The following is a 16,460-nucleotide window of genomic DNA, read 5'->3' on the forward strand; positions in this document are numbered from 1 at the left end:
AATGAAAGCCTTATTTTGTGCATCACTATGGGGAATTTTAGTTCTGTCAGGATAGTAAATATCAAGAGAGAAAAAAAGAAAAATCTCCCAACCAAAGTTTACTGCGTTTCTTTTCTTCACTCTTGAAGAGTTTATTTGATAGACTGCAGTTTTCACTGGGACACCCATTTTAAACCAGCCATTCCTTCTGATTTCATTTGGTAGCTGCATAATGTATTATGTTTTCTTAGACCCAACAAGACGTTTAATTGCCCTCTCACCAGAAAACATCTAAGATAAGTTCTCCCTCCCCTCCTCTATCACACATCTAAATTGTGGTCCCTCATTAGAATATTTGCATGATTAAAAGTATATATTTAGAGGAAAATATTTCCTTAAGCTTAACACCTAACTTGTGAAGGTATATATATTTTAGAAAGTTATCCATAGACTTTCAAATCTGATGCTGGTTTTGCCTGTTTACATTTTGATAAAGTAGTATAATCTTCAAAAATAAGTTATGTACTCAGTTAATCTCTATTGGTCTTTGTCAATGAATTCCTAAAGTAGCTTGCAGTAGCGAAGAAAGGTAATGGGACAGTAACAAAAGTGATAAAGGAGGAATGAAGGAAACGTGTCACTTAAAATGATTCACTTAAAAATGGAGAAATTCTGCATGTTCTAAACAAGGCCAGTGGAGCAGTCTACATATAACATGTAATTGACATTTGTTGTAGGAAAAACTAATTTTCTATTTAATAAAATATTTAAAATTTTTAATAGCCTCAAATGTTTCATTTTGGATGAGCTCATGTACGTAGATGTATAGGTGATAGTATTGGCTTATTTGTAATGTTAGAAATCCCTCAGAAGTGTACTTGTGCTTTCCTATATATATAATTAATTTCAGTTTGTGTTTTGTACATATCTTATGGAAGTAGAGTGTTCAATTAGTTGAGTCCTTTTTCTACATATCCTTATGTCTGTATGCTGTTTGTGTTAGATGGCAGTTTCCTAGAGGATAGGCCAGAATCTGCTTAAAATTTGCAGAATATCACATAAGTGTGATATATATGATTTTAGGATGACAATGACATAATGGTTATTTTTATGTCACAAACTTTTAAATGTAAGGAAGACACTCACAAACCATTTCAAGGATAAAACATAATTCATTTAACCATGGTGAAAGGGCTAATGAACTCTAAAGAATGCAAAAGTAGAAAACTTGCTTAAACTTGCTTGTACATCAAATCAGTCATGCTAGCCGCAAGCTATAGGGTGATATAATTTGTATAAGATGAATTCTGATTGTAAACTTGCAGTTTACAATAATAATTGCATGCCTCCATTCATATTACTTTTCTTATCAAGTACCTTTGTTATCAGTTACACATAAAGTACCTTTACTTGTAGATAGAGTTAATTAAGGGAAAATACTCCATATGCTATAAAGTGGTAAGGGGCTGTTAGATGAGAGAGGTGTGACAAGTTTCTCATCACATGATAGACTTAATAGAAGGTATCTACCTATATTCATGTGTAGAGCTATCTACATATATATAATCTAGCTACCCACTTACCCATCTATTTATCTGGATTGGCAGCCTTTTTAAAGTTTAACCTGTTTGTCTTTCTCTGTTCCTTCATTTCAGTTTCATTCCTTGTTATTTGGAGACAGTATGAGGTAAATTATTCCTGGAAGGAAAGGCATTTTTGTAGATAGATAATTTTTTTCCAAACTGCTTATTCTAACCATTCTTTTTGTTTATCAAAGAACAATTAAGTAAACTGACTATTAAATATTTAAACAACTAAACACATGGGCAACCCACTGGATCAATTAATTTTACAGCATACATTTCAGAATGCCTTTTATTATGATGCTTTCAAGTACAGTAATCTATAGGTATGAAAGTATGTTCTAAAAAAATCCAGAAATATTTTTGAAAAGCACTTTTGAATTCCTTTCTGTTATTCTGTGATATTTTCCCCTGTTACAAAATTACATCTAATTAATCCATATTTCCAGAGAGCAAGGGATAGAAAATACTCTTTCTTTAGTATGAAATATGAAGTGATTTTTTTGAGGGAGAGGAATTAATCCATCCTGAACTTCCTTTATTTTTTTCTTCTAACTTTATTTATTTATTTTTTTTGGCTGCATTGGGTCTTCGTTGCTGCACGCAGGCTTTCTCTAGCTGCGGCGAGCGGGGGCTGCTCTTCATTGGGGTGTGTGGGCTTCTCATCGTGGTGGCTTCTCTTGCTGCAGAGCACAGGCTCTAGGTGCGTGGGCTTCAGTAGTTGCGGCACGCAGGCTCATTAGTTGTGGCTCACAGGCTCAGTAGTTGTGGCGCACAGGCTTAGTTGCTCTGTGGCATGTGGGATCTTCCCGGACTAGGGCTCGAACCCGTGTCCCCTGCACTGGCAGGCAGATTCTTAACCACTGCGCCACCAGAGAAGCCCCTAACTTTGTTTTCATTATTAATTTCTCCTTTGTTTATGATATAAAGTGCCAGACTCGAAAAGTTTGAACTGTATTAAAAATGACTCTGAGGATAAATTGTGAACCATGTCTGTTAATCTTTTTCTGTTTTCAAAGACACGTGTTGTCCCAAGAATTTGTTCAAAAGTGGTGTTTATATAAATACTTGCTTTTATTTACAGTAAATGTGAATTGTTTTCTCTAGGAAAGAAAATGATTACTTTTTCAAAGGTTGCAAACTTGGCAAGTTGACAAGTTGTCTGATTACTTGCTGGTTAGTACAAGCAGTGCCTTCAAAGAGTGTGACTGCCGCCCAACCGAGCAGATAGATACGTCAGGCTTCCGTGCAGGAGGACTTCCTGTTCGCCTCTCTTGCCAACCTTTTCCTGTCTCTCCACAGCCTTTCTCTCTTTCTCTCAGACTTTCCCCCTGGCTTTTCCTTACTTTGTATTTTCCTTGCTTCATCTTTCTCTTCTGCTTCTTTCTCTCCCTCCTTATTTCCTTTTCTTTTTGACTCTTTAATTTTTACAACTTTGAAGGAGAAGAAAATGGTAGAAAGGACATTTTGAGCAAACTACCTTATTTTTCAGTGTAATGAATAACCTTTGAGTAATCTTTAGATTTCTGGACTTCCCAGTATACGTTTAGTTAGCTTGAAATAAGAAAACGTTTAAAGGAGAAGCTAGAATACGAGGCTTATGATCCCTTCTTGGAGAGGACCTATCTATGTAGCTATTTTCTGGGGATATGTAAGTAAATAAATAAATATCCTATATGAGTTACTCCAAGTACTCATGTAGTAATATGTATTACTGTGTGTATTTTTCTAGTACTGTGTATATTTTATATATATATATATATATATATATTAAATTTTGAAGACAGGTTATATTTTATGAATAAGTACACTGCACATACATTCTTTTTACTAACTTTGATAACAGATATTTAAATGTGTATTTTTCCAGTCGTTTAATCTTTATCATATCTATCTTAATCATACCTGTAAATCATTTCAAAAGGCTTTCGTTTGTAGCACTGTGACATTGATGAGATTATCAATTATGAAGTATTGAGAAAACTGACATGGAATTGTTTATTTCTAATTATGCTAGTCAAAGCAGCACATCTTAGCATAATACGTAAGAGGTGTGGAACGTAAAGGTGGAATCTGATGACATCTGATGCCTCTGGAAAGCCAGTGTCTAAATACTGTGGTACCTAAAATATCATTATTAAATAGTTAAATAATATAACAATTATTCTATAAAAATGATTGGTCATCACTACTAAAGATTTTGGTAGGGATGCCATATAGCTATGAAGTAGGTTAACAGACGTTTGGTAACGTCCACTCTTTCTCCTTCTGTCTCTGTCAAGGTGCCTGTGTCGGTGGCCATGATGACTCCCCAGGTGATCACCCCTCAGCAAATGCAGCAGATCCTTCAGCAGCAAGTCCTGTCTCCTCAGCAGCTCCAAGCCCTTCTCCAGCAGCAGCAGGCAGTCATGCTGCAGCAGGTAATGTGGATTACCTGCTTTGGAGTGCTAGCACCCATGTTGACAGTGCCATGGGCATATATGACAATTCCTTCTCCACTGGAAAGGACAACCTGTCAGCATGCTAGAACACAAATGGAGCATGTTAATTGCAGAACCGAGTAGTAAAATTTAGATCCCTTATTCTTTTTAAGTTCATTAACGTCTAGAGTAAGAGTAAGAAATAGGTACCATTTCAACATGAGATAAAGCAATATTTAAATATTCAAATACTTCGGTGCTTTGCATTTAGAGCCTTGCCAACAAAAGTGCAAAGAGACTTACAGATAATTGTTGCTTTTGAAATTTCTAACCCTTCAACCCTCCTTTTAATTCACATAAGTATGAAATTGGAACTGGCTATTTTGTTACAGTAGGGAAAGTAATGTCCCAAACTTTCCTTTCCACAATAAATTCAGATTTTAGGAATAGAAGTAGCTACTAACTAGAACAAAGTTGAACAGCTGAGCCACCAATTCACGAGGTTAATCTTTTTTCAATAGCAAAACTAATGTTCCTAATATGTACATCATTAGAGCTTTGAGTTTATATAAAGTGGGCTTTATGTTATAGACTTACTTCTCATACAGAAAATAATGTGCTTCACCTAAATTCTTAAAGATTTGACTTGCTATGTTCTGTGATGATGACCACAGGCCAGTTACTTATATTTCTAAGTCTGACGTTCTCCCGTCCATCCGATGGATTACAATTTTTTTCCCAGTAAGAACTGGTCACTCTAATTTTATGTAACTCTATAGTTGGTTCTTATAAATGGTAGAGTAGACCCTATTTTTATGTGCTATTAACGCTGCAGATATAACCATCGAGGGTATTCATTTGGCTCTAGCCATTTCGAATACAGATCTTCTATACCCTTTCGTTTAGGATACTTTGGAGTCTGGATTGGAAAGTTTCAGAGCTGCCTTGGCAAAAACAGTGTATGTGTAGATCTGTCTCCTGGAATCCAATGCGTATCTGTCGTTGTTCTTGTGAGACGCATCTTAATGGAGACTCGACCCTGTGCCAGTCTAGAGGAGTTTAGGAGGTTTATAATACATGCAACTTTTGCCTTTATTTATTAAAGTCAAAATGGTTTATTCAGCAACAACTACAAGAGTTTTACAAGAAACAGCAAGAGCAGTTACATCTTCAGCTTTTGCAGCAGCAGCAACAGCAGCAGCAGCAGCAACAGCAGCAGCAGCAACAGCAGCAGCAGCAGCAACAGCAGCAGCAGCAACAGCAGCAGCAACAACAGCAGCAGCAGCAGCATCCCGGAAAGCAAGCGAAAGAGGTAGGATCTGGCCGGCTCACCCACGCAGAGGAGGGCGAGGCTGGGAGGGGCCCTCGGAGGCCAGGGCAGTGTTAGACCCTCCTATCACCAGGCTCTTGCTGTCCAAGATGCATTATGCTACACTTGTACTGAGCTTCATAACAGCAACAGGAGAGCTCTCCTGCTCTACTCTTTTTGCAGCGTGGGACTTGAGAGTTACGATCCAATGCTGCTGTCGTCTCCTGTTCACTAATGAATCACAGTGTACAAAGAGCAAGCTGTGTGGTGGACAAAGTACTGATTATCTCGTATGAACCGAAGTTGGTTGAGGGAACCTTATCATTCTCAGTGGTGCAGCTCAGAGGACAGGCATGCAAATTGAGCCCGTGGTTGGGAGTTGGGGGGGGGGGGGAGGGGAAGCCAGGGAGAAAGTGGTTGAGCCCAGATTTCAAAGTCACAGGCCCCTGATTAATGAACTGCTACTGTAGGTTTGGAGTGGCGAGTAGAAAGTTCCAGTTTGATATGCTCATAAATCAAACTGACAAGCTGGCTTCTCAGGCCTAGCTTGTGCTTGTCAGCAAACTGCATCAAATATAAACATAATACAAACAAAACAGTTGAAGTAGTTAAATTGATCAGCAGGTAACAGAGCCGTTGTCTTCAAGCTGCCCATTATGCAAACGTACAGGAAACAGTTTTGACCCCCTGAGGCTTTGTTTCTGTTTGGATTTGTGAATAGAATTTCAGACAGCCATCAACTACAGAATAGGAATTGCTCCCTTATTTCTCCGGAGGCTTTGGGCAATCCACATGACTTGCTCCGTTATGCAGTCTGTTTTCCAGTGAGTGCATCAGAAGTTTCTCTTTTCCCCAAACTAAAAAGGAAAGGTCTTTCACAGCAGCTTGTCTTTCTCTGAAGTGTGACTGCCTTCTCATACCCTCCCGAGTCCAAAAGAAGTCTGCTTTGTCTTGTAATGCCTCACAAAATGGGAACTTACACTTTTCCTTCCAGTAAGGGGCACTTTTTTTGGCCTTGAACATAATTCTACCTTTCATATATTCCAATAAGAGAGAAGAGGAAGAGAGAGAGCTAACAGGCCTGTCCTATGAAGGCTACATCCCAGTTTACTAATAGGTCACTAGAGACCACGGTCATGGACTTCTGCAGATCGAACTTATTCAGTTGGAAAAAAAACAAAAGTGTTGTTGAGGTTGACTGTTTCCGTAAAGTGTCATTCTTTGAGTCTAAGTAAATTTTCTATCATCTGCAATAAGCCTATTTTGAAGAAGTCTGAACTTTCGTGACACACTTTCTCTAGACCTTGTTCCATCCCCTTTCAGTGCAAGTTCCTTGGTTCTCTGTTGCTGTGTTAATATTTGAAAGAAAAGCAACTGAAAATCTAGAGCTTGCTCACATTCTGCCCTTGAGCTTTGACAATGGGATGACCGTTCACAAACGTACCGGGGCGATGAAAGAAGCTTACGTATCGCTGTAGGAGGGCTGTTTGCACAGACCCTGGTCTCTGCCGTCCATTCGCTCACTGGGTTGGGTTTTCTGACACCAGCAGCAGCAGCAGCAGCAGTTGGCGGCCCAGCAGCTTGTCTTCCAGCAGCAGCTCCTCCAGATGCAGCAACTCCAGCAGCAGCAGCATCTGCTCAGCCTTCAGCGTCAGGGACTCATCTCCATCCCACCTGGCCAGGCGGCCCTTCCTGTCCAGTCGCTGCCTCAAGGTACATACAAACCGCCGCGCACGCTCCATTTCTCAGCTTGCATTGCTGCCACTGTGTGGCCTGTCTACCTTACACCTTGAGAACTTTCGTTTTTATAACCTTTATGTTTATTATTAAAGCATGATTGTTATGAAAATGAAAACACGACGATCCAAAACCTTTGGGACGCAGCAAAAGCAGTTCTAAGAGGGAAGTTTATAGCAATACAGTCCTACCTCAGGAAGCAAGAAACATCTCAAATAAACAACCTAACCTTACAACTGAAGCAACTAGACAAAGAAGAACAAACAAAACCCAAAGTTAGTAGAAGTTTGGAGTTTGGGATTAACATATACATTCTACTATGTACAGAATAGATAACCAAAAAGGACCTGCTATATAGCATAGGGAACTCTACTCAGTATTCTGTAATAACCTGTATGGGAGAAGAATCTGAAAAAGAATAGATACATGTATATGTATAACTGAATCACTTTGCTGTACACCTGAAACTAACACACATTGTAATTCAACTATACTCCAATATAAAATAAAAATTAAAAAAAGAAATGACTGTTAACATGGTTGCATGCCCCTTTTTCTTGAGACTCAGAAGTTTTACTCCACATTGCTTTTTAAGTGTGCAGTAAACCGCTTTCAAGTGCTTTGTTAGATATTAAATGTGTATTTATTAGTCTTATGGAAGAAAATGTATAAGGGCAACACAATTCAAGCTACTGAATTCAAGCTATTGAATACACACTGAAGATCTGCAGGGAATAGGATTAGTGGGAAGGCTAACAACACTCCATTTAACATAAGTGAGCTGATAGGAGTTTTGGTGGACAACTGATAAGAAAAAGATAGACGCTCCTAATCTTCATGCTATATATAAAAGGAAGGCTTTATGTATTTCTACAGAGAATAGTCCCAGTTATGCTTTGGGGGACCTCATCATGCATCCTGGGACCATATTGATCCTCCTTTCTCTAAAAGGATATTGCGTATACATGTACTGTATTGTGAATTACAGCTTTAGAAAGCTGGCAATTGTATTCTTGTTTTTCTGATAAGAAAACTTCGGATGTACTTTGATAATTCAATAATACAATACCATACAAATATACAATTGTATATATTCATTATTTGAGTCAACTTTTGGGAAATGGAAAGAGTTCTAAGTAAAAAAAAAAAAAAAAAGGAAATAGAATGGTAAACAGAATCATTCTTCGTGTGCTAAAATTCTCAATACAGGTAAAAGTCATGTATCCATAAACATCCTAAAAGCATATTCTAATTTCCATTTGGATTTTGTTGGAACAACTTTAATCCAAGTGAACTTTCATTCAAGTCACTTATATTTGTTCCAGAGGGGCTCACATTGCACTAGTACTTGCTGTGCATTTTTCTGACTCTATAGGATACACTGAAGAAAATCAAGAACAATTAAATATACAAAAATTATAATTAGGTTAATAAAAGAGTCTTTTAAATACACATAATTATTATTTTGGGCACATTAAATTATAAATATTGTGGTAAATGGTTTTCTTTTTATTTATCAAATTACTATCTCCTTGGCTTATTTTTCCCAGAATTCCTCTTTCATTTGACTTTAGATCCTCTAATTCACCTGACTGAATCACTCCTAGGAAATCAGGAAAGATAAAGTTTAAATAGTGAAAGAAGGGGCTTCCCTGGTGGCGCAGTGGTTGAGAGTACGCCTGCCGATGCAGGGGACATGGATTCGTGCCCCGGTCCAGGAAGATGCCACATGCCGCCGAGTGGCTGGGCCCATGAGCCATGGCCGCTGAACCTGTGCATCGGGAGCCTGTGCTCCGCAACAGGAGAGGCCACAACAGTGAGAGGCCCGCATACCGCAAAAAAAAAAAAAAAAAAAAATAGTGAAAGGAAAACAAGGCAATAAACCCACTTTTCTGTGTCATTCCAAAGAGAATTGGAATAAACCGTAGTGTCACCACGGCAGTGAATGTTCTATTCACAAATAATTGTTTTTATGGAAAAATAAATACAACTTGAGGACAAAGAAAGAAATAAGGTTTAAAAAATAAAAGTGTTTATAAATTAGTTCAACGTAAATATAGATTTCTTTCATAGAAACTGTACTAAAACAGAAGCAATAAATTTATGTCATTGATTTTCTTAGTAAAATTTAAATAAAGTCTATAGTTGGGATCTGGGTGTTTTTCTCTCCTCAATAGGGAAATATAATTTTATTTGAGTAAAACCATTCAAACAAACATTTCAAGAATGTTTAAAATAGATGTTCGTAGAAACAAGATGTAATTATCTAAAATATATTTGTTAAACTGCATTCTCCCAAAACAAGCATAGAAATATCTTGCGAACAAGAACATTCATTATGATATAACCATTCTAATAGTGTTCAAATGAAAACTTTCTCTAATTTCTGAGCTTTCTTTTGATAGCATTATCTTCCTTTTTTTTCTTCTATTTTTTTTTCCTTCCAGTTTTATTGAGATATAGTTTACATACAGCACTGTATGACTTTAAGGGGTGCAGCATAATGGTTTGACTTACATACATCATGAAATGATTGACCTACAACACTGGGTTAGTTCCTGATCTGCACAACGTAGTGATTCGCTATTTCTCTACCCAACAAAATGATCACCACTTACTTTCTTCTATTTGTATTCTCTGTAAGATATATGAGAAATAAAACTCATAGAATGGAGAACGTTGAGGGAAAGGAAGTAAATCTGAAAACATATCTGGGTTTGAGCAGAAAGTGTATTTTTTAAGAAACATTTTTAATTGAAGTGTAGTTGATTTACAATGTTGTGTTAGTTTCAGGTGTACAGCAAAGTGATTCAGGTATATATATATATATATATATATATATATATATATATATATATATTCTTTTTTAGATTCTTTTCCCTTACAGGTTATTACAAAATACTGAGTATAGTTCGCTGTACTATACAGTAGGTCCTTGCTGGCTATCTATTTTATGTGTAGTAGTGTGTATACGTTAATCCCAAACTCCTAATTTATCCCTACCCACCACTTTTCCACTTTGGTAACAATAAATTTGTTTTCTGTGTCTGTGGGTTTATTTCTGTTTTGTATAGAAGTTCATTTGTTTCATTTTTTATTTTTAGATTCCACATATAAGTGATATCGTATACTTGTCTTTCTCTGTCTGGCTTACTTCACTTAGTATGATAATCTCTAGGTCCAAACAAAAAAGATGGAAGTCATCATTGTGTTTTCAGCTGTTTAGATGAATGTGTGAAAAGTGCCATTGTGGAGAGTCCCATCAGCCCAACACAGGCGGAATGTGTCATAAACCAGTGACAGTAAAGGAACATAAGTTCATAGTACTCTTCTGAAATCTCAGAGTGGGAGAAAGTGAAGAAATAATTGTTAGATAATGTAAGCGCCGAATCATTTCTGCCTCAGTTACTGGTTATTTTGGACAATTAATATTTTTTTTAATCAATTTTCAGTTCACTTTGCCTCAGGTTTTTGGTTGGCTGATTAGCCACAAATAATAGCCATGTGAAAACCAAGCAGGATTAACACGCAGTGATGATATTCTCACTGTATCTTTAAAAATATGCCATATTTGCAATACTTACCCCATGATTTAACACAGCTTGCTCAGACTACTTTTAAAGTTACAATTTCTATCAACTGTATAAAAATATGTACATGAGAATCAGATAGATGTAACAAAATTATAATTTTGATAAGGATATTTACAGACATTTTTCTCTATATTGCAAAATGATGTAATGTATTTTATCATTTTAAAGTAAGGCATTTTAAATATTAAGCATTTTAAGTCATCATGAACATTACTATAATATTGGATTTTAATGTGAAATAGGCAATTAAATTACGATCTCTAAGTATGTATATAGAGTGACTGTAGGTATACAGAAGTCAAAAAAGGATGGATTTGTAAGTCAATCTTGAATAAAATACTGATTATAAAGCTATTTGATACAATGTGTACTTTAAATATCAACTAGTAATTAATTAGTGACATATTTTCGTGACTCAGTACCACTGTCTACAGGTTAAAAAATAGGAAATTATTGTGACATGCACTTTAAACTTCGATATGTTTTTGATATAAGATAGAAGTCAGTGTATCCCAATACACAATATATTCATAGGTTTAGTATTACTATAGGGATATATATACACACACACACACATATATATTTGTATATGTGTATATATGTTTAATTCCAACTTATAAAATATTTTTGAATTTGTAGAAGCTATCTAAAACAACCATTTTCATTACCAATCTGAAAGACCAAACAGGGAATGCTAGATAACCAGCCAGTCCTGTTTTAAACTAACACCTTGTAGAACTAGATGAGCTTGGAATCTGTTGAACAATAAAGAAAATGGTATCTTTTTAAATAAAATATAATAATGTCCTTCATGCTGAGTTAGGACTGTGCTGAAGTTTTTCTTTGGCATCAGTATTCAGCCAAAGTCAGCTGTTTGGCTTGGACTTCATGCTTTGCTTATGGAAATCTAAATAGCCAAATGGCTACTTCAGCACCACTCTGGCATCCTTGATTTTTTTGCTTAATCTGTGATCATGGGCTTACATAGAACATATATCTAATCAGGGTAACAGCACCAGCACTAAGAACAATGTACGTCATGCAGAATTATTGTTACCATTTTAGTGTTCCCTTTCAAATACCAGTAAATCTTCTATTTGTAATTTAGGAAAATCTCCTTTGGGGTTTTACATGCTGAAAGCAACATCAATGAGCTAAAGTTTGAAGGTACATTTATTATAGTCGGAGTAAAACTTTGCAAAGTTACTTGTGAATGCTGTTATGCATAAAAACTAACTTAGGGATAAATAAATACATAGGGAGATATTAAAAATATGTTGAGTTAGTTGTTGAGAAAATTTAAATGAGATAGGAAGAGGGAGATTAAATTATGTCATAATTCTAACTGTTGTAGAATTGTTTAGTATACTAACATACGTATATTAAAATAGGTTTAATGCCATTTAGGCCATCTGTCTTAAAAAAAAAAGTTCTATTTGTCAATTCTTTATGTGTTGAGGGAAGACTTAAAAGGAAAACGTCAACTTTGCCACATTAAAATGTCATGATCAAGAAAAATAAGAAGTCATTGTTTTTGTAATAGAATATCAAACTGTAAAAATGTAGCCTGTAAAAATTTTCATAGTAAAATCATAGCAGGAATTTTTTTATATCAGATATATTCCTGTATCCCAGAAATTCTTTCCTTGGTGGAGATATTTGCCTTTGGTCTCAGTTTCAGCCAAATAGCTATTTTTACTGCTTGTAATTCAGCATTTGGACGAAATGTGTATTAGGTACACCTGTCACTGAAAGTACATTTTAAAGATGGGCATTTTACGTACAGGTTATAGTAAGCCCCTAGTCAAATACAGATCAATAAGATGTTAGGTTTGGCAAATCATAAATGAACACTTGGCTTTCTGAAGGTAGCTCAGAAACTGGAATAATGGTTGCCACTGGAGAGGTACTGGGGACCCAGAGGTCAGGGCTGGTAGGGAAATTTAATTTTACAATGCATACCCTTCCCTGTGATTCAATTATTTTGGCCATGCGTGTATACTAGTTTTTCAAAATGTAAAATTTAAGGTGAAAAGTGAAAATTAATGATAATATTTCAATAATTTCAAGTATTGAATATCAAATCATTCAATAAAATATGTGAATAATACAAATACTTTTACCAAAATTCACTTTTATTACTTTTAATTGTAAATAACCCTAGAAAATAAATTAATTAAAAATTCACAGTAGACTGACTTTATATCATACTATATTAAAATTATTTACTTAATATTAAAAAGTAATTACTGGATGTAAAAAATAAAAGGACATGGAAAGGATCGTTTATTTCTGAGTGTGAAAAAGATGCTCATGTAATTTTTACCAATACGTGAAACTTTTACCCCTTGTATGCCCCAAGAATGTATAATCTAGATATGAATGATAAAATTTTCATTAATTCTTAGCACAGTGCTTGGCACCCAGTACTCTGCAAACTCTAACTCTAGAAATAAAGAATTGTTATTTAATTGCTTTATCTGTCATATTATATGCAATTTGATTAGGAATTCTTCTTTTTATTCTCTCAACTCCTGGAAAAAGAAACTTTTTTTTTTTTTTGCGGTACATGGGCGTCTCACTGTTGTGGCCTCTCCCGTTGCGGAGCACAGGCTCTGGACGCGCAGGCTCAGCGGCCATGGCTCACGGGCCCAGCCGCTCCGCGGCATGTGGGATCTTCCCGGACCGGGGCACGAACCCGTGTCCTCTGCATCGGGAGGCGGACTCTCAACCACTCCGCCACCAGGGAAGCCCTGGAAAAAGAAACTTTTTAATGCTTATTTGTAGTCCTGGCAGTGAATGAAGCCAAGTCACCATACAAAAGTAGAACAGGGTTTCTCAATTTTTTGTGGGCACGGAATTTTTAAATTATGAAATTATAAAACTTTTCAGCAGTGGTATTGTATGTATATTTCCTTGAAATATGTTTTAAAGGAAAAATGAATAATCTTCACTTAAGATTTTAAGTTGACTATTATTCTGTGATACTCTAGTCCACTGATTCCCGGATTGTGCTTGCCACTACACTAGTGTTCTGGTCCACTGAACAGCTCTTTTATTTATTTATTTATTTATGGCTGTGTTGGGGCTTCCTTGCTGCGTGTGGGCTTTTCTCTAGTTGTGGCAAGCCGGGGCTACTCCACATTGCGGTGCGCGGGCTTCTCATTGCGGTGGCTTTCTCATTGCGGAGCATGGGCTCCAGGTGCGCAGGCTTCAGTAGTTGTGGCATGCGGGCTCAGTAGTTGTGGCTCACGGGCTCTAGAGCACAGGCTCAGTAGTTGTGGCGCATGGGCTTAGTTGCTCCACCGCATGTGGGATCTTCCTGGACCAGGGCTCAGACTCATGTCTCCTGCGTTGGCAGGCAGATTCTTAACCACTGAGCCACCAGGAAAGTCCCTGAACAGCTCTATTAAGTAACATTCATTGAGTGTTTACTCATGGCAGGCACTCATATAGGCGCTGGGAATAAAGCCATGCTGAAAACAGACAGCAAACTCTGCCATCATAAAACTTACATTTTAGTGTAAAAAATGTAACAAGACAGACTGTAGAAGACAGACAACAAATAAGTCAAGTAAAATATATAGTGGTAACTGCTAAGGAGAAAAATTAAAAAGCAAGGATAGGAAAAAATTAAGCAACCACAGGAGATGGGAAGAGTTGAACTTGTAGACAAGATAGCCAGGGAAGGAGTCCTGGGAAGGGGCTGTGTGAGTAATGACCTGAAAATGTGAGGGGAACTCAGCCATGTATTAGCTCTTGAGCAAAAGTTACTTAACTTTTCTGTGCCTCAGTGTCCTCATCTCTAAAATGAAAATAGTGACGGTAATAATAACAACAATAATAGTGGTTTGGGCATTACATTAGTTATTATGTATGAAGCCTTTGGAAAAGTAACTGGCATATGAGAAGCACTATATAAGTATCTGTTAAATAAAACGGACAAAGAAACCTGCTAGAGGAGTGAGTTGGGGTCAGAGGAGCTGAAAAAACAGGAGCTTAGTTTTGGACATGTAAGAATTGAGAATTTGTTAGGGTTATGTGGAGATGCCAGATAGGCAGCCTGCAATTCAGGGAAGGGGCCTGGGTTGGAGATCACTTGAATCCTAAGCCTATACCTGGTATTTAAAACGGAAATAAATTAGTGTAATTGTAAAAAGAATTTGTTGAGTTAATTTTTTTCCTTCAAACATATTTGCAAAACACTGAGTTAAAGAAAGAGACTCAAGTTGTCTTTGTTACTAGACAGATATCTCAGAACTGTTTTACTTGCTAACGTGAACCACGGGTCTCCAAGAGGGAAACAACAGACTTCTGAGATATCTTAGACTAACAGCATTTCGAGAGTACTGTTCCATAGAACACAGTTACTGCCTGAAAAAGTAAATTACTTCTTGCCTAACATCAAAACATAAAAAACTCCCCAAACTTTCAAAGTGCTGCAAAATGGATTGGCTAGTTGTTTCATTTTCATAAATAGTTTTGTATCCATAGAAAATAGCTAAGCAAGTTGATGCGAAAACTTTGTCTCATGGGCAATGTAATAGTTTACTTAAAAAAAAATTCCCCCCAAATTATTTGTACATTGGAATCATCTGTGGAGCTTCAAAAGCTACTAGAAATTGTGATTTGATTTGTTGGGGCTATGGTCACGGCACTGGAAATTTTAAAAGATCCCCAAGTGATTCTAATATGTAGATGCTCTGGGGAGCTAGTTTCACTAACAGGAATCTCTTTTTGACATTATTTATTCTCTGTCCCTTATTTAAAATAGTTAAAATTAAATATTTAAAATATATAAATATTTAATATTTTTAAAATATTCTTTTAATTAAGGATCGTTATTTGGATGTTGAGCAGGTTATTTATTTATCAAAAGTTTATGTACCTACTGTTTGTCACCCTATCATCGTGATATCATGGTGATACCACTAATTTTCAAGGCAAATGAATAGTACAATGGATTTCTACTTTTAGAAGGGAAGTGGATACTTAGGTTAACTAAGTTATTAATAAAATCCAAAAACTAAATTATTAATAACATCTTTAACTGGTATAGTTTCAAAAAAAGTCTAAGAGTCTTTAGCCAAAATATAAAATGTTATTAGCCACTCAGCCTGTTAGAATCAACTAGTACCATTTATAATTCTTTAGACATTGGCCTTATAGGAGAGCAATGGTTATAAATAGTGTGACCTCTAAGAGTCACAGAACTTCCGTGTGCAAACCAATATGTCTTCGAGAACTGTATGAACCCGTTTTAATCAATTAAATCAACAACTATTTCTTGAGCACATACCAGGCACTGTTCTAGGCACTGGGGGGGGGGTCTATAAAATAAGTAAAATAAGAAATCCCTGCTCTTAGAAAATGGTGGAGGGAGACTGTAAAGCAAATAAATAATATAGTTTAGGGGCCGATAAATGCCCTAAAGAAAAATAAAGTAGGGTGAGGTGGAAGGGCACGATAAAAGGCAGGTGGGGAGGGGCAATGGTTGATAAGTGTGGACAGAGACCTCTCACAGGAGGTGACCCTTGAACCACCTGAGAGAAGGGAGGGAAGAACTCGTGAGAAGATTTGCAACCAGAGGGGCCTAGGCTGTGAGGGCCGCCAGAGGAAAGCTCAAAAGGGAGCAAATGTTTGATGCATTCGAGAAAGAGCAGAAGGCTAGTATAACAGAATGAAACGGAGAGAGACAGCGATGGATGAGGTCAGAGAGACAGGCCGGAACCAAATGATAACTGCCAGCACCTCATGGGCCATGGTAAGTTTTGTTGTTTTTTTTTTGTCTCTAAGTTCAAAGCCATTGGAGGCTGAAAAGCTATTGGAGGCTGAAAAG

At 36.7% G+C, this 16,460-nt stretch overlaps 1 protein-coding gene across 9 annotated transcripts in view; it reads left to right on the forward strand.

Moving 5' to 3' along the window:
- FOXP2 (forkhead box P2) overlaps positions 1-16,460 on the forward strand; it is a 531,560-nt gene that overhangs the window by 466,528 nt on the left and 48,572 nt on the right. For 8 of the 9 annotated variants that reach the window (XM_082846483.1, XM_082846480.1, XM_082846486.1 and 5 more), the window contains 3 exons: positions 3,845-3,982; positions 5,106-5,294; positions 6,839-7,004. In XM_082846483.1, the coding sequence (XP_082702609.1) occupies positions 3,845-3,982; positions 5,106-5,294; positions 6,839-7,004 (493 nt within the window). The remainder of the gene's footprint in view (positions 1-3,844; positions 3,983-5,105; positions 5,295-6,838; positions 7,005-16,460) is intronic. The other variant, XM_082846485.1, reaches the window with a different exon arrangement.

Source organism: Leucopleurus acutus, assembly GCF_964270905.1.
Source record: "Leucopleurus acutus genome assembly, chromosome: 9".
NCBI classification, from domain to species: Eukaryota; Metazoa; Chordata; class Mammalia; order Artiodactyla; family Delphinidae; genus Leucopleurus; species Leucopleurus acutus.